This window comes from Arvicanthis niloticus, chromosome 1 (assembly GCF_011762505.2).
Source record: "Arvicanthis niloticus isolate mArvNil1 chromosome 1, mArvNil1.pat.X, whole genome shotgun sequence".
In the NCBI taxonomy this organism is placed as follows: domain Eukaryota; kingdom Metazoa; phylum Chordata; class Mammalia; order Rodentia; family Muridae; genus Arvicanthis; species Arvicanthis niloticus.
The window spans coordinates 70,586,542-70,605,137 of NC_047658.1; the positions used below are offsets into that span (position 1 = coordinate 70,586,542).

The 18,596-nt window shown below is 37.0% G+C and overlaps 1 protein-coding gene across 2 annotated transcripts in view; it reads left to right on the forward strand.

Annotated features, from left to right (window-relative positions):
* Positions 1-18,596, forward strand: part of Fchsd2 (FCH and double SH3 domains 2) — a 185,586-nt gene that overhangs the window by 75,722 nt on the left and 91,268 nt on the right. For both annotated transcript variants that reach the window (XM_034508835.2, XM_034508846.2), the window contains exons 5-6: positions 8,099-8,243; positions 15,715-15,848. In XM_034508835.2, coding sequence (XP_034364726.1) covers positions 8,099-8,243; positions 15,715-15,848 — 279 coding nt within the window. The remainder of the gene's footprint in view (positions 1-8,098; positions 8,244-15,714; positions 15,849-18,596) is intronic.

An 18,596-nucleotide genomic window follows, 5' to 3' on the forward strand; every position in this document is an offset into this window, starting at 1 on the left:
GATGATGGATGGATGAGGTATATTTTAGTTTGTTTAGATTACTAAAGAAGGAAGGGTAGTGACTGTGCTCCCAGCACACTTATAAAACCTTATTGTAAGAGGTGTTTTAAGCGAACAGTTACTGAATATTTACTAAATGCCAAACACCTTGCAAGAGCTTTATTCACATTCAGTATTATTAAAACAACCTAGTGAGAGAAATATAATTATCTTTGTTTTATATAGTAAGTCAGCTCTTAAAGAACTTTAGGATTAGAGACCTTGAAAGTTTGTCTTTCAGGAACTCACAGAAGGTAACCACTATGAACAGTTGTTGAATTGGGAAGTTATAGGGATATGTATAACAGAACAATCTCAGCTTACAGCATTTTGTCTTAAGGAATGTGCAAGACTTTGCCAGGTAGACAGCTTTGTGAAAAGGAATCTGAGAAGTAGCATATTGAAGGTGTGGAGCACAGGAAAATACAGTATTGGGTAACAGTAAAAAGTTCAGAATGGCTAGTGTGAAATCCGTAGGTTGCAGGGTAAACCTAGCAATGGGTGTGGAGAATACATAAATAAGCATCATAAAGGGCTTTGAATATCATGCTTAGGGGTTATATTTTTATTCAGAAAGTAACAGAGACATTGAAGAATGTCAGTAGAGAAGGTAATGATTAACTTCATGATCATATAAGGTATAGTATAAGGTAGAATAGCAAAAGGTGCCCAAAGTATAGAGCTTCAGAGTTCCTCATTTATCTTCATTTGAATCATGAAAGTTATAGTAAAAAATGAGGTTGTGGGGGACATTTCAGAGGTTTCTGAGAGTGTGAAGCCAGAGGACTTACAGTTGGTTTGGTTTTGGGGTTTGCCAGTTGTATTTTCCAGCAAAGTATAGACAGCTTCCTTTGTATCTAAAATAGTTCTTGGCACAGAAGGCACTTGATAAATATTTACTGACTGACTAAAAATAGTTGGAGGGGAGGAAAATTATACAATGACTCCCAGGACTTTTCAGTCTTTCATATTATTTTCTTACTTTAACATTGTAATATGATATCTATTTTCCCCCTGTAACCAGTAGGTCTGTCTGTAACACAGACTTATTCATCCAGCTTACAGACAAAGCTGATGCTGCTTCTAGAAGCAGTCCCTGTGGTCAAGTCACCCCCCTTGCCTGATTTTATTTTCTGTGTGACCACTTCACTGAATCTCTTTCCAGACTTTACCTTTTCCACAGCTTCTACGATTTCACATTTTCCTTATAGAATGTTCCTGACGTTACTGCATCAGCAGCACGTTAGGGGCTCTGAGCCTTGTCAGCACCATCACTTCCTGGAAGGAGAACCTCTCTTCCTTTCTTTTCCAGAACTGCTTTTTTCATCAGCAGCATTTTCTAAGCTAGCTCTTGAACTTGCAACTGTTCTGATGGTAGTATAAGGTCTACTTGTAGAAATTTTTTAATTTTTTTCTTAGAAGTTTTAATTTAGGTAATTTGAGAGGATGGTGAAGGTACTTTGTAAAAGACAGTAGAGAGATCAGAACTGAAGGTGAGAATGGCAATTTCCAGTTTAAGAAATTTAATTTTGAGGAAACTGTACCCCCTCCAGGGAAGATTGTCTTTCCTGCCTCAGCATGCCTTAATTGCACAAAATTCTTTGTAGGGTTGAGGTTTGGGCTTTCCTTCTGTCCACTTGTCTATTGGTATATCCTTGTTAAGCTCATGTTTAAACACTTTATGTTGGGTGTAGCTTCTGACATTCCTAGGAGACACACTCTCATGGGAGACTTTGTGATCCTCTATTTTTTAAAATCTTCTGCCCCTTCTTTTGAGTCTTAGGTACTGAGTGTTTTATAGAGGTATTTATTGGAAATGGAATTGCCAGTTTTTATTTGTTTATTTGAAGCCTATTTGGTTTTAGTAATTTCAGTTTCCTGTTCAATTTTGTTAATTGATAGTTGGGTTTAGTTTAAAAATTCTTATCAAAGTAATGTATGATTATCATTAGTTAAATATTATAGAAGAGTACAAACAATACAGAGTCTAGCCTCTTTTTTCTAAGTTATTGTCCTCATTCTATCCCTGGAGTAATTGCTATAAGAGACATGTGGGCTTTCTGCTTTTACATCTTTTCTTGTGCAGTTTATTCATGATTTATTTATACAGTTTTATTTTTTTTAACAGGGCTAGAGTTACTATATGCATATGTTTCTGTAGACATCTCTCTGCTAGAAAATGTGCATATGTCTGCACACATGCACAAAATTTACTTTAAACACCCTTTCACGGGACTCTTTGTTTTTTCTAATGGCTGCTTTACTATTTCAGTAAGGATGAGCTGTGTCATTCATTTCCATGTTGGTAATTAATGACTTTTGTAAATAATGCTTTAGTGAATAAGTCTTCTTGCTTATAAATGCATCTTTGTACACTCTGAAAGTATGACTATGTCTGTGGGGCAAATTATTGAGAAGGAAATTCTGGGTAAAGGTTTAATCTTTGTAGGTAGGTTTTCACTGTTAGTGCTGGCTTTCTAGAGATTTCCCTCACCAATCCTGGCATTAAATATTGTCTGTAGAGGCTGGAGAGATAGCTCAATGATCAGAGCACTAGCTGCCCTTCCGAAGGTCCTGGATTCAATTTCCAGCACCCACATGTCAGCTCTAACCAAAGTCCCATAGAATCTAATTCCCTCTTCTAATGTGCTCCAGACATGCAGACAAAACATGCACATAAATTAAATAAGTAAATATTGTCTGTAAGTTGACACTAGCACCTTTATTAGAAAATATATTTCAGCTTAGAAAATAAAACGTCAGCTGTCTTCCCCTTCTTTAGGTTTCATCTTGTCTTTTCTGGAATGTTAAGTAGCTGCTTCTCTCGGTCCATGATTGCTCCCTTTTACATTCCCATTTGCTACAGTGCAATGAAATATCTTCACCTTTCATCAGGACTGTCTTCATGTCTCTGTAAAATAGACCTTCTACTACCCAGCTGCTTGAACATCTTTTGTTTTTATCCTTGCCAATAAAAGGAATTTAAATTTCTATTTATGATATTCAAAGCCATGAAGAGGCCTAGCTGCAAATTACCTGTGTCTTCTCATCTGCATCAGCTTTTCCTTTTGTCTTTGGTTCTCTAACCCTGGAGGGCCTCCACTGCATTTTGCTAAGTTTTTGTCACAGCTCAGCCAGGCTGCAAGTTGTTCTTCTCCCTTGACTTACAATAGTCTCCTTTCCTCCTGCTAGGAACAGTAAGTAATACATGGAGATTTATATGTTACAACGCTCCCTACTCCTTATTATCCCTTACTGTAAGTTAATCTTCTGAACTTAACCATGTGCTTAGAGATTATATTTCTAGGCCTAGAGAAGGTCAGTGGCTTTGTTGATTGTTTTTATTAATTAGTTAATTATTTTTCTTTTATTGAAAAGTTTATTTTCTCATACAATATATCCTGATCAATATTTTCTGATACAATATATTCCTCTCCTACTCGCCCTAGATTTTCCCCACTTCTCCCCTCTGGATCCACTTCCATTCTGTCTTTCATTAGAAAAGAACAGGCTTCTAAGAGATACAGCCAAACATGACAAAATAAACTATAATAAGATGAAGCAGAAACTTTTATATTGAAATTGGACATGGCAGCCCAACAGGAGGAGAAGAGCCCCGAGAGCAGGCACAGCAGTCAGAGATTCACTTGTTCTCACAGTCAGGAGTCCCATAAAAATACTAAGCTAATAGCTCTAATATATACACTTAGGACTTGATGTAGATCTCTGTAGGCTTTCTGCTTTCTGCCTTAGTTTCTCTGAGCTCATATGCACCTTGCTTAGTTGATTCAGAAGACCTTGTTCTGGTGTCCTTATCACCTCTGGCTCTTAAAATCTTTCTGCCTCCTCTTCCAAGTTATTCTTTGAGTTCTGAGGGAAGGATTTGATAGAGACCTCCAATTTAGACTCCACATAATGTCTGGCTGTGTGTCTCTGTATCTGTTCCTATCTGCTGCCAGAGGAAGCCTCCCTGATGATTGAATAAGGAAGGCACTGATCTATGAATATTAGATCATCATTAGGAATTATTGTATTTATTATTATTATATTTTAGACCACTAGTGTTTGGTTTTACTTGAAGTCTCTGGGCTGTTTAGTCTCTGGTTCTTAGTTACTCAAACAGTGTTGGATATGGGTTTCTTCTTGTGGAGTAGGCCTTAAGTCAAATCAGACATTGGTTGGCTACTCCCATAAATTCTATGCCATTATTACCCTAACATACTTTTCATGCAGGACAGATGTAGTCCAAAGGTTTTGTGGCTGGGTTGGTGTCCATGTTTCTCTTTTGGTAGCCTGCAGAGTACCTTTCCACACCAAAGAGACTAGAATGTAGAGGTGAAGGCTCCAGGTCTGCTCCAGTTTGACTTTTCCATCTTCAGTGAGTAATGTGGATATTATCCTCAGCAATGGTGCCCTGCTATCTGTTTCTAGAGAACAATCTTTTGTCTTGGCAACAGTTTGAATTATTTGAGAATTTCCATAGGATCTTCTTGGCCAACAACTCAGTTGAATACAACATAATTCTGTCACTGGAAGCCTTGCCTTACCACAAGAGATGGCCAGTTGAAACTCTGTATTCTCCTTTACTAGGAGACCTTATTGGGATCACCTTTGTAGATTCAAGGAAGTTTCCACTGCACTAGGTTTTCACACCATCCCAAAATAACCCCCAATTTCAGCCATTTTTCCTTGTACTCTGTCTCTCTGCTCCAACTCTTCCCTCCTTAGTCCCCTTCCCATATCCACCCATTGCAGTCCACCTGTAAGATGTATTCTATATCCCCCTCCTAGAGAGATCTCTGTGCCTACCCCCCGAACCTTCCTCTTTGGGTCTACAGATTGTAGTTTGGTTATCATTTACTTATATCTGGTTAATATCCCTTTTAAGTGAATACATATTCTCTTTCTAGGTTTGAGTTACCTCACTTGGGATGTTTTTTTTTCTAATTTCATCCATTTGCCTGCAAATTTCATGAATTTCTTTAACAGCTGATTAATATTCAATTGTAGAAATGTAATTTAGCTGCCCTCCTCCCAATAACATACAAAACATTCTTACATTCTTTACTCGGGTCTCTTAGTGCCAGTATCTTACGTATCTATTGTATAGTAAGTATCATAACAAGGAAGTTAATACTGGCTGGTAGTATTAAATTTTGCTCAGTTTTAAGATATTTAGATTGAAGTAGTCACTTTGGATTGTTGGGACAGGGCAGAGGCAGGGGTCAGTTAGGAAACTTACATTAGTCCAGGCAAAAGATGATAGTGGCTTACAACAGATGGGGGCAATGAGGAGATTGTTAGTAATCAGATTCTGTTATGTTTGATAAGTTCAAGCAAACAAGATTCCTTGATAAAACATTTGTGGGATTTGAGAGGAAAAAAAGAATCAGTGTTTCTGTAGCCGTCCATGAGATTATTAAATATATTGCCGGAACAAAGTCTAGGAAAATCAAGAACTTGTTCTTGGCCATGTTATGTATCCAAGGCCTATAAATATTTAATGTATGTTCAATAAGCAGTTGAAGGTTAGGGAAGCTGTCAGGAAAGGACTTAAAAGTTCAAGAATTGTCAGTGTAGTGATAGTATTTAATGCATGAACCTGGATCAGTGAATATGAAGAAAAACTGGATGGACTTTGAGACACTTCAGCATTGATTGGTCTGGAAGAAAAAAAGAATCAACAAAAGAGAATGAAGAGTAAGTAACTAGTGTAATAAAATGAACCAAAGAGAGCAATTCCATGGAATCTTGCTATTTTTACCTGGGGCAAGAAAGTGTGAGGTGTGCTATGTAAAGTAATTTGGGAGGCTTTTCTATTGCCCCTTATATCTCCTAGGTAAGTGACAGATAACTAGTTTATTTTTTAAAAAGCTTCAGGCACTAAGCTGGACAGGTTCTGAATTATTCTAACCTGATTATGCTGGCCTGGCCTACTTCCCAACAAACTCTGCAGCCACCTATCCTGTTACCTGCCATCTTGATCTCTCCCAGCTTTCTCCTTCATCCTCATGGTAACTCCTGAACCCACTGGAGACCCATTCTCTCTCCCTTAAGGCATGGAAGTTCTGCCTTCTACTCTTCTGTCTAGCTGATAGGCTGCTCAGCTTTTTATTGGCCAATTAGAAGATGATGGAGAGCAATATTTTACAAAATACTGAGTCAGGAAATCCTTTATAATCATGACAATAAAATATGTACCATACCCAGAATGTTGGAAAAACATTCTCCAACAATGTTACATGATTACTTGAGCCAGGCATGGTGATACATCCTTATAATTCCCAACACTCTTTGAGAAGCTGAGGCCAGAGTACTGTGGCAAGTATGAGGTTGGATTGAGCATCATAGTGAATTTTGGGCTAGCCAGGGCTATAGAATGAGACCCTGTCTCAAATTATCAAACAAACAAACAGATTTAAAACTTAAGCCAAAGTGTCTGGCTAGTATCTGAATTCTATGCCTTTCATAATAGAGACCTCATTGTTTAGGATATGTTTGCTGCTAGAAATCTAGTAATTTCAAAGCATGTTTTTTAGTGAAAAGACTTGTTTTTATTGTGTATTTCATATGACATGTGTATATATTCATTAATTCCTTTTTTAAAAATCTAATACACACTATTCTCTTTTGCAACATAGTTGTCCACAAGCACATCACCCTGCTATGGAGTTTTCACTTTATAGGGAAATTAATTTTTCTATAATTAAGCAGTTTTATAAAAGTGCTTGTTTTTAGCTGGTGGTGCACACCTTTAGTCCCAGCACTTGGGAGGCAATGACCGGTGGATCTCTGAGTTTAAGGCCAGCCTCGTCTCCAGAAAGTTCTAGGACAGCCAGAGGTATACAGAGAAACCCTAAAGTTTTTTTTTTTTTTTTTTCTCAGTGCTGAGGAACAATATCTGTTATTTGACTGCATGATAGTTTCAGTCCTATCAATTGTCAGGCCATGGAAGATACCAGTTTTACTGTATTAAATCCACCCATGATTTTATGCTTATGCAATACAGTGAATCTTACAAAGAAGCAAGTAGTGTATTTCTACCTAAATATATGCTTATATCTAAACCAGGTGAGTATACTATATGGAATAATACCTAAAACTCACTGGTTGAAGATCATAGTTTATCAAGTTTTTTGTTTTTTGGTTTGTTTTAGATTAGCTAGCTTTTTGAGACAATCTCTTATGTGGCTGTAGGTGACCAGGAACTTGTCTAGACTAGGCTGACCTCAAACTATCTTGGGTTTTTCTTTTACTATCTCAATACTATCATCTGTTTATATTTTATATACTATATAATCCTGTCATTGTCATAGAAAAAGTATTTTAAATATGAGAGAAATTCGGAAAATAAAATTAAATACCAGTTTTAGTGTATGTCATTTAAAAATGAAGTGCCATTTATTCTTATAAGTTATAAAATATGCTTATAATGGAAGAAAATTCAAGAACTAACTAAAGCTTTTGGTAAGTTAGGAAAAAAATGTTTTGAAAAGGAAGTTGACTAGAAAAAGTAAGAGATGACTAATTGTTTGGCTTTGCCAAGAGGTTCTCAGCACAGCATCAGGCAAGGTGTGAGGTTTGCTTGGAGCAACTCCAGAGCATAGTATGATGCTGGCTAGGCATGTTACAGCAGAAACAGATGTAGAGCACCACCACTGGTTTCTTTCTGAGACAAAATAGGTGTCTCAGGCACATAGTGGTTTTGTTCTTGATACAATTTTGCCAGCTTAATAGGCTTACATAAGGTAGTGTAGTTGAAGGAGAATGTGTTTTACAGGTGTCTAGTCTTCAGCTTCATTTCAATGCTGTCACATCCTTGAGTGACCTAGTTATTCTCTAAGTCTGAGCCTTATTTACCTGTAAAAGAGGAAATTATCATAATGAAGGAATACCATTTGTTCATAACATTGAAAATCCACATCACTCACTCATTTCATAGTTTCATTTTGTCTCAAACTATAATGTTGATGTACCTTCTATTCCATTATTAATAACAGACAACTAAAATCCCTTACTCTTCCCTGCCTAATACTTGTCTATCCCTCTTTGAATTTAGGAGTATGTATCCTGTTTGGAAATCTTTTCTCGAGGGAACAATGCAGGTAGCCCAGTCTCGGATCAATATATGTGAAAACTATAAAAACTTCATTTCTGAACCTGCAAGAACAGTAAGAAGCTTAAAAGAACAGCAACTAAAACGGGTATTGTTTTTATTTTCTTTCTTCTCTTACATGTGTTTTAATATTTATAATCAGTAAGATTATATTAAATTGCATTTAAAACTTAGGACTTTTAAAAAACATATTCACAAATGTTCCTGGGTAGCATTTACAGGATTTTTCAACATGTGTGTTTTTTGTTTTATTTTGGTTTTTTTTCCAGACAAGGTTTCTCTGCTTAGCCCTGGCCATTCTGGAAATCCACTTGCCTCTGCTTACTGAGTGCTGGGACTAAAGGTGTTTGCCACCACTGCCCAGCTCCATGTGCTTTTTAATGAAATGTTTTGTTAGCTGATAAAGTTGAGTATAATGTAAATTTGTAGAAATTGGGAATGTTCAATAAATACTTCCTAGGACTAACATTTATGCCAAGCACCACTTATGCCAGGGTTGGTGGTACACACTTTCAATTCCATCACTTTGGAAAGAGACAAAACAGATCATTGTGAGTTCAAGACTAACCGGGTCTACATAGCAAGTTCTAGGCCAGATAGGCCTATAGAGTAAGAACATTTAAATAGCTCAAGTAAATATAGATATATAGTTTTACAATATTGGTTTGATGTGTGTTAAAGTATTTACATTCTTATCCCAGTAAGTCTTGAAAAAGTTTTCATTATCAGTCTTAATTTCAAGTTGGGCCATTTTAGGAAACTTAAAAGAAAGAAATTAACAAATTTTGCCAAATATACTAGTAAGTCGAATTTTTTAAAGCGTAGTATATCAGGAATGGTGGTACACACCTTTAAATACAGTACTTGGGATACATTGGTTCATAGATCTTTATGAGTTTGAGACCAGCCTGGTATACATAATGAGTTCCAGGCCAGCCGAAGCTACTTATTAAGATTCTGTCTCACATGTTGCCTCTAAAAAAGATCAGTGATTAGTTTAAGAATAGCTGGATATGTGATACATACCTGCTATTCAAGAAGCAGGAACATTGCAAATTTGAGGCCTGCCTAGGCTACAAAGCTATTTGAAGACAGACCTATCAAATATGAAAAATACTTTTCTCCCAAAAAAGATTATATATGCATAATTAAATAATTTTTAAAAACTTGTTTCTTTGATTCCATTAAAAATTGATAAGAAAAGTCATTGTTGAATGCAATTTTTATGAAAGTTTTCTGTTAAATGAAGTGTTTAATATATAACTACTATGTGTCAGAGTGGTGCTTTGTTGCTCTTACCTTGGTTTGTAAATGTTATCTGTTGAGGGCAGTTATATTATTTTAATCTCTGTATTAATAATGAGAAACTAAGATTAATGGGAATAAAAGCCCTGAAGTCATGTAACTAACATCTGGAAATACAGATGTAGCCCAGCTTGCATTCCCACAAAGCCCAAGTCCTTGATACACTGTAGCAACTTAGGTCCACTTTCCATGAGATATGGAAGCCTCTCACATTTATCATTCTGGTTAGTTTAATTGCTTGTCTGAAGTAAAACTGTATTTGATTCTAGGGGGAGAAATTAGATGTTTAAAGTGTGTCCTTTTTTTGTAAATTAAGTTACCATAATATTTGATAACATTAACTACATCAAAAATAAGTAATTACTTAAGGAGATAGCATTTCAGGAATCATAGTGTTTGATCTCAATTTTATTTAAATTTTCAGAAATTTTAAAAAACCTCATATTCTGTATGCCAAAAATGATTTCAGTAGTTCATGGTCAATATTAAATATTTATGTGTCCATATAAAGTTTTAATTTTTCTAAAACACTCATCTAATATTATTTGGCTACAATTAAATACATTTTTGTAAGAATGTCTGTGGCTTGTCTTTGCCATAGATGATTAATTTTAAAGGACACATGGTGAACAAAGTCTATTACTACTACCAATTATTCTAATTAGAGGAAAATGTGGTGTATGTGTTTGTATGTGATTAGGGGTTGGGGGAAGGAAGGTATGTGATTCTATAGAAGGAGGACTTGAAGGCAAAAGCAGAGAATTTATTCTAATGTCCTAAATGAGAAAATACTGCATTTTCGGTTGCCCATATATTAGCCAAGTCTAACTCAGTTACCAACAAGTTCCATCTTTTCTCAATAGTATAATGTTTTAAAAGAATATAATTACTTTTGTTATTTTCTCTTCCATTATTGGAATAGTCTCAGACCTGAATCTAAACAACATTCCTGGGCAAGGAATATTTGATGAGATTTGACAAATCCCTGTCCTGTGAATTACCTTGTTTTGTATTATAGTTGATATATGTTTATGTCCCATCTAGAAAATTAATGACCACTATGTACTTATTGGCGTACTTCTCAAAACTTTGAGATTGATAATAACTAATATCTCCTTTAAACTGCCTTAAACACAGAAGAGAATGTCAGTTTATATGTCTAAAGTCTGTAGCATTTCAAGTACAGACAGATCTTGGTTTTCAGATGCTTATATGTAGAATTCACGTTTAAAAAAATCATCAGCTCTACTTTTACCAATGCCTTCCTTTTAAAAATATTATTTAATAACAGTGTTATTAGAGTGTATGATGTGCAAGGGTAAATGCAAGTGTGCACATACAGAGGTCAGAGGACAACTTTCAGGAGTTTGTTCCCTCTTCACAGTGTGATTTGGGCATCTGACTGAGCTACTCAAGCCTTTGCAGCAAGCATTTTTACCTGATGAGCCAACTTGCTGGCTCAATGACCTTTTAAATTATGTTGTTGTTGTTATTATTATTATTACCTCTTTATTATCATCATCATCATCAATTGTTTTATTCATTTGCATTTCAAATGATATCCCCCTTTCTGGTTACCCTTCCACCAACTTCCCCATTCCATCCCCACTTCCCCTTTTTCCTCTATGAGGGTGCTCCTCCACCCACTCACCCAGTCCTGCCACATCCCCCTCCGCAGGGGCATTAAACTTCCACAGGACTAAGGGCCTCCTCTCCTATTGATGTCAGATAAGGCCATCTTCTGCTACATATGTATCTGGAGTCCTGGCTCCCTCTTTGATTGGTAGTTTAGTCCCTGGGAGCTCTGAGTAGTCTAGTTAGTTGATATTGTTCTTCTTGTGGGGTTGTAATCCCCTTCAGCTCCTTTAGTCTTTCCCCTAGCTCTTCCATTAGGGCCCCCAGGCTCAGTCTGACAGTTGGCTGTGAGTATCTGCATCTGTGTTGGTCAGGTTATGGTAGAACCTCTCAGGGAAAAGCTGTATCAATGGTCTCTTACTTTATGTTTTAGCAGTTCTTCTCTCACTAGGTTATAGGTAGGCACACTTAGATTTTTCTTCTTTCCCAAAAGGCTTAGTAAACCTACCAGATTTGATTTCCATACTATAGTATCTTTTTGTTGGTATTTAAATAAATCTTAATAATAGTTTTTCAGTTCTAGAATTTTGGGCTCACTTAAAAAATGGATCCCATATTTCAGGTGCAATTTTCTTTCTTTTTTTCATTCATACATACATACATACATACATACATACATATGAAAATATATATTTATATATATGAAAAATATATATTTAAATATATATATGAAAAAATATATATCTTTCCCCTTTTGCAGTATTACAGATTGAACACAGGGCATTGTGTGTGCTAGGAAATCTATCTACTATTAAGCCATATCCAATTTTGTTTTATTTTATTAAATATGTTACTCATAATTTGACTATGTGAACATTCTGGTCACTTTTTATTATTGAACATCTCTTCTTGGTTTTCATCATGTGAGTCCCAGGAGTCAAGCTCAGTAATTTGGGCCTACTGTATACTGGGTATTATGGATAAAACTTTGGAGGCTCTGGGATGTCTCCACCAAAGAGAATGGAGTTTGACAGGCAGACAAAATTCTATTCCTTGTCCCATTGGGCTCTGGGTTGGGACTTTTTCAGGCTTGGTTTGTTTCATTAATTCCTGTGGATGCTTTCTGCCTTTCTCTGCTGGCAAAATTTGAATTGTACCCTATGTCCTTTCAGAGCATGTGGCTGCTCTGTGACCCTATCGTCTCACTGAACATTTGGTCCTCAGCTACTCTTCACTAGATTTCTTGGTGTTTCAGAAGTCAACTAATGACCCATAGGGAAATTGCATTTGTTTGGACTTGCTTATTCCTCCACAGTACCTTTCTTTCTAGGTCTTTGCTTTATTAGATTCTGCTCTTTAAGCAAGCTTTCTCTGCAGAGTAGAAGATTAATACCAATTTGTGTTTATACCCTTTTAAAAAATATGAACTACATATGATGTGTGAAATACAATGTGTGTGTGGGTGTGTGTGTCCCCACATACAAAAGTACATTCTCTCCTTCTGTCATGTGTGTCTTGGGAATCAAACTCGGGTTATAAGCTTGGCTTACCCACTGAGCTACCTCACTACCCCTACTTAGAGTCTTTGTGCCATGACTCAGTAAGTACTCTAAATGGAGAGAAAAAGCAGGTGGAAAGCTCATCTGGGTATGCATCTTTTCTCCCAGTTCTCCTAGTCCCATGGTCTGTAAGCACTCTGCCAAGTTACATACATACCTGACTGTGGGAAGGTTAACTGACCCAAGTTATTTTCTCACTATCAGAACTACATTTTAATCAAAATGCTTTTTCTGCAACATGTTAAAATTTGTTTATTTTTTGGTTTGAGACAACATCTCACTGTATACCTCTAGCTGGCTTGGAACTTAGTATTGACCAAGCTGGCCTTGATTTTGTGGCATTTGTCTGTCTCATCCTCCACTTGTAGAGATTACAGGCATGCAGTATGCCCCAGCTTATCTATGGCATTTTAAAGTTCATATTCTGAGGTCTGGAGAATTTGTTCAGTGTACAAGGTGCACATATATGTAGACATGCATAAAATAAAATGAATAGATCTAATAAAAAACTTAAGTTTATGTTCTTATTAAATTCTTCTCTGTTTTGTCTGGTTTAAAAAATAATAGTGATAAACAAGATATAACTGCAATTATTAAGTTTCTGTGAAAAAAATATATATACACACACATACATATACAGAAATATATATACAGATATATGCATAATAATAAGGTATATACAGAAATTATAGCCAGGCAGGATGCAGAGGCAGACGGCTCTCTTGAGTTTAAGGACAGCCTGGTCTAAAGCATGAGTTCTAAGATAGATAGGGATACACAGTAGTCAGAATGGCTAAGATCAAAAACTCAGGTGATAGTAGATGCTGGCAAGGATGTGGAGAAAGAGGAACACTCCTCCATTGTTAGTGGGATTGCAAGCTGGTACAACCACTCTGGAAATCAGTCTGGCAGTTCCTCAGAAAATTGAACATAGCATTACCTGAGGACCCAGCTATACCACTCCTGGGCATATACCCAGAAGATGCTCCAACATATAACAAGGACATATGCTCCACTACGTCCATAGCAGCCTTATTTATAATAGCCAGAAGCTGGAAAGAACCCAGATGTCTTTCAACAGAGGAATGGATACAAAAAATGTGATACATTTGCACAATGGAGTACTACTCAGCTATTAAAAACAATGAATTCAAGAAATTCTTAGGTAAATGGATGGAACTAGAAAATACCATCCTGAGTGAGGTCACCCAATCACAAAAGAACACACATGGTATTTACTGATAATTGGATATTAGCCCAGAATCTTGAAACAACCAAGATTCAACTCACAGACCACATGAAGCTCATGAAGAGGAAGACCAAATGTGGATGCTTCAGTCCTTCTTAGAAGGAGTAACAATACTCAAGGGAGCAAATATGGAGTCAAAGTATGGGACAGAAACTGAAGGAGGGGCCATCTGGAGACCATTCTACCTGGGTATCCATCCCATGTGCAGTCACCAAAGGTAGACGCTGATGTGGATGTCAGGAAGTGCATGCTGACAGGACCCTGATATAGCTGTCTCCTTAGAGGTCTGCAAGAGTCTGACATATTCAGAGGTGGATGCTCACAACTAATCATTGAACTGATCAAGGGATTCCCAATGGAGGAGTTAGACAGAAGACTGAAGGGGCTGAAAGGGTTTGTGGCCCCATGAGGAGAACAACAATACCAACCAACCAGACCTCCCCCAGGGTCTAAACCACCAGGCTGGGAGCACATAGGGATGGACCTATGACTCCAGCTGTATATGTATAAGGGGAGGATGGCCTTGTCAGGCATAGGTGGGAGAAGAGATCCTTGGTCCCATGAAGGCTAGATGCCGAGTATGGGAGAATTTGAGGGTTTGGAGGTGGGAGTTGGGGGATAGGTGAGGGCACATCCTGATAGAAGCAGGAGGAGGGGGATGGGATAGGGGATTCCTGGGTAGGGGGTTGGCGGGAAATGGGATAAGAGGATAACATCTGAAATGTAAATAAAATATCCAATAAAAAAAAAGAAAAAAAGAGAAAAACAAAAAAGATATTATCTTGACAACAAAACTGTACCCTCTTTTTGTTACTGTTGTTGCTGCTGTTTTGTTGAGACAGTCCAGGCTCACCTGAAACTCAGAATGTAGCTAAAGCTGAATTTGAACTCTTGACCCTTATTCTTTCTGCTGGGATTATAGGCATGTGCCACCACATCCCACCCAGATCTTTTTTTGTTGTTGTTTTTATTTTTTGTTTGTTTGTTTTCACGACAGGGCTTCTCTATATAGCTTTGACTGTCCTGGAACTCACTTTGTAGACCAGGCTTACCTCAAACTCACAAGAGATCTACCTGTTTCTGCCTCTTAAGTGCTGGGATGAAGGACATGCACCACTACACTTGGTTATTTTTTATTGCATGCTGACATTTGCTTATAAATCAAAACAAGAATAATAGTAACCTAAAGAGTTTTGCTATTCTTTTTACCTACCCATATCTTTTTTCTTTATAGTAGGATATACTTACCATCCTTGAAATAGTTGTAAAAGTAGCTCCGTGGTAAAGTATGTGAATAGTTTACAAGGCCTTCAGTTTGGACTCCTCTAGCACCACGCAGACATAAAGAAGCAGGTGGTAGCTGGAGTCACAGTGTGCAGTTCAGGTGCTGGAAACAAAGTGGGGATCCTGTACAAAAAAAGTATACAGCATCTCTGCTGCCCTCATAGTAGACTTTCTAGTTATCTTACCCCTTCAATCTTCTTAATACTTAAAACAGACTGTATATTAAAATTATGAAGAAATACAAAATTGATTGGTTCTTTTGTTTTTATTGTCAAGATATTTATTTGCAATAGCATGCGTCTTTTCATAGTTGCTCTTCCTAGCCTTTCCTTAATGTCAGCAACAGCATTGGGGTTATTTCCAAAGAATGATGGGTAGGCAAACTGTAACACTGTTGGTACAGAACTTGAAATGGAAGTACCAGCTGTTCACCAGATTTTAATTTGCAACTGAAGGACAACAAACTGCTGATTTTTCTCCTGATTTTCGATCCTGAAGGCATATTGCACAGTAGTCCTAAGGATGAACTCATTTTCTGTAAGCCTAAGAACTAAAATTTTAATAATTGCATTTTTTGTATTTTACAGTGTGTTGATCAGTTGACAAAGATCCAAACAGAATTACAAGAAACTGTGAAAGATTTAGTGAAAGGCAAAAAGAAGTACTTTGAGACTGAACAGATGGCTCATGCAGTAAGAGAGAAAGCTGACATCGAAGCAAAGTAGGTATTTTAGCATTTCTAAGAATGGCTGTGTGAATTAATGTTATCTTTGTTAATGCTTTGTTCTCTCTCTCTCTCTCTCTCTCTCTCTCTCTCTCTCTCTCAAGACAGGGTTTCTCTGTATAGCCCTGACTGTCCTGGAACTCACTCTGTAGACCAGGCTGGCCTCGAACTCAGAAATCTGCCTGCCTCTGCCTCTGCCTACCAAGTGCTGGGATTAAAGGCGTACGCTACCAATGCCCAGTGCTGCTTTGTTCTCTCTTAATGGAAAGTCTAGATTTGTTCTTAGGTTGTACTGCATTTTTTTGATCGCCATCTATTTTGTGCTGCTGATCACATTTTTTTCCTCTTTTGTCTGGTTTCATCTATTTTAATGTGGCAGAGTAGGGATATTTGATAATTAAATTGAGTTTTGAAAAGGAAACAAGAAATAAACATTGGATTTACAGACTTGAGAGCTATTGACAGCTTAAAGTTGCTATGCTGTCTGAAAATCAGGGCTTAAGAGGCCCATATTGATCATTTTGGCTCTAATTGTTGAAACCTCTACGTAGGAGTCTCATATGTTATTGAAGGATTATGGATACATAAATAAGCAAGGACCAGATTTATGTAAAAAACTTTTCTGAAAGTACTGGTTGTTTTTTTTTTAACGTGAAATTTAGTATAGATATATACATACATCTATGTTTTAGCAGCTGGTTGATTTTACTTTAAGAAATATGTATTTTGTTCTTTATTTTGACAAGGAAAAGAATTTACTACAATTAGTTATAGGAGATGTAAATCACATGAAACAGATTTTTCCAGTGACAACTTGACAGCATCTGTGTGTGGAAGAGCAAACACATCAAGACAAGTAGTGCGTTTGGTTTTTAGTCTAACTCGGTGGTGGCTGTGTCTTTTTCCCAGTGGCTGGGGTCCAGCCTTGTGATCATGTTCAGGTGGTTAGTCTGAAAAGAACTGGTGCACAGGAAATGAAGGAAGTAGAGAGGAGTCCCTGCTCCAAAGAGAAAAGACTACTAGGCCTTCAGATACTTAGAATAGAGCAGTAGGCCTGTGTGTAAACAGAAATTTTACTGGGTGGGGAGAATTAAAATATTTGCATAAAGTCTTACAAGGTGAGAGAGAGAAAAGGATTTTAATTCCTTGTTCTAAATACAAGTTTTATAATATTTGATATTCCTTACACTGGTGAGAAAAGCCCACCTGTTCTAGTACCACCTGTGTTACAGAGCTGAATCCTGAAGAGTTCTGTGAGCAGGAGAGCAAAGACTCATGTTCACTGTGCTGACCTGTACAAAATCTAGGACTCTGAATTCCTTGGCATGAAAGCAAAATAGCCTTCCATTCTTCCCGTACATCTTGGCACAGGGAATGGTACCTAGGATTTTTTATATGCAAGACATTCTTACCGTAATATCTTTATTAATTTTTTAAGAATTTTATACACATTACAGTGTATTTTGATTCTATTCATTCCCTCCTTTCCTCCTAACTCTTCCCACATCCATGTCAACCTCCCATCTCTCCACAACTTCATGTCCTTTGTGCTGCTGTTGATAATCCACTGAACCCATGTATAGTTATTGGGTATTCACTGGAGTACTGTCAACCTGTCAGGAACCACACTCATAAAGAAAAAGCTCATCATCTAGATGTTGAGGCTCTTGAGCCTCTTCTCCCCCCCCCACTAGAATTTTGGCTTGCTTTCATGTAGGTCTTCTGCAGCCAACCACAGTTTCTCTGAGTTCATGCATGTAGTTGCCCTACCTGTCATGTCCTGAAGTTTGTTTCACTCCAGTACTTTATCTACAAGAAATTTAAACAGCTTCATAAACGTTTTGTAAACGTTGGTGAATTCCTAAAATTTAATTTAGCCCAAAATAATGGTAGATACATGTTCATACATGTTACAGGGAAACACTTAATGTTTACCTAATTCTATTTTTCCTTTTATCATTTAAATTTTTTGAGTATAGTTATTTCATGTACTTCACTGAGTTTGTCTTCTCACTGAGAGCTGAAAGGGTTTTTATTCAATTTACTATTATTATCACTTTGTGTGTAGGTAAGGATGTAAGAGAAACTCTCAGAGAGTTACAAATAGTTGTCAGATGTCATGTGGGTAATGGGAACTGAATCCAGGTTCTCTTCAAGTACAAATGCTCTTGACTGTTGAGCCATCTCTCTAGCCCCGACCTGAAAGTTTTAAATTGGGAAAATCTACTCAGTCATAGTAGGCTTCATGGACTTATTTGATGATCTTCCTTTGAGGGTCATTTGCTCATCAGATGGCAATTATAAGGATGCAGTTATATATGTGATTAGGTGTGAAGTTGAGTTTGGAAAACTAAAGAATGTGAACATTTGAAAGATAGATGGTAAAGAGTATTAAACAGCATAATTTTTTTATATAGTGTATAATTTGTAAAAATCCTGTCTACCTCTTTGTAATACCTATCTTTAAGGATAGGTACTGTCTTTTCTTTATATGCACTTATACATGTGTATGCAAGTGCCCATGCATATGTGTATATGTCTGTGTGGAGACCAGAAGTAGGTATCAGGTGTCTTCCTTACTTGCTCTCTACCTTATTTTTCAGACAGAGCCTTTCACTGAATTTGAATCTCACTGATTTCAGCTAGGCTGTCTGGTCAGCAAAACCTAGAGATCCTCCTGTCTTTGCTTCCCCAGGATTGACATTTGAACTCAAATCCTCATACTGTATGGAAACTATTTAACCA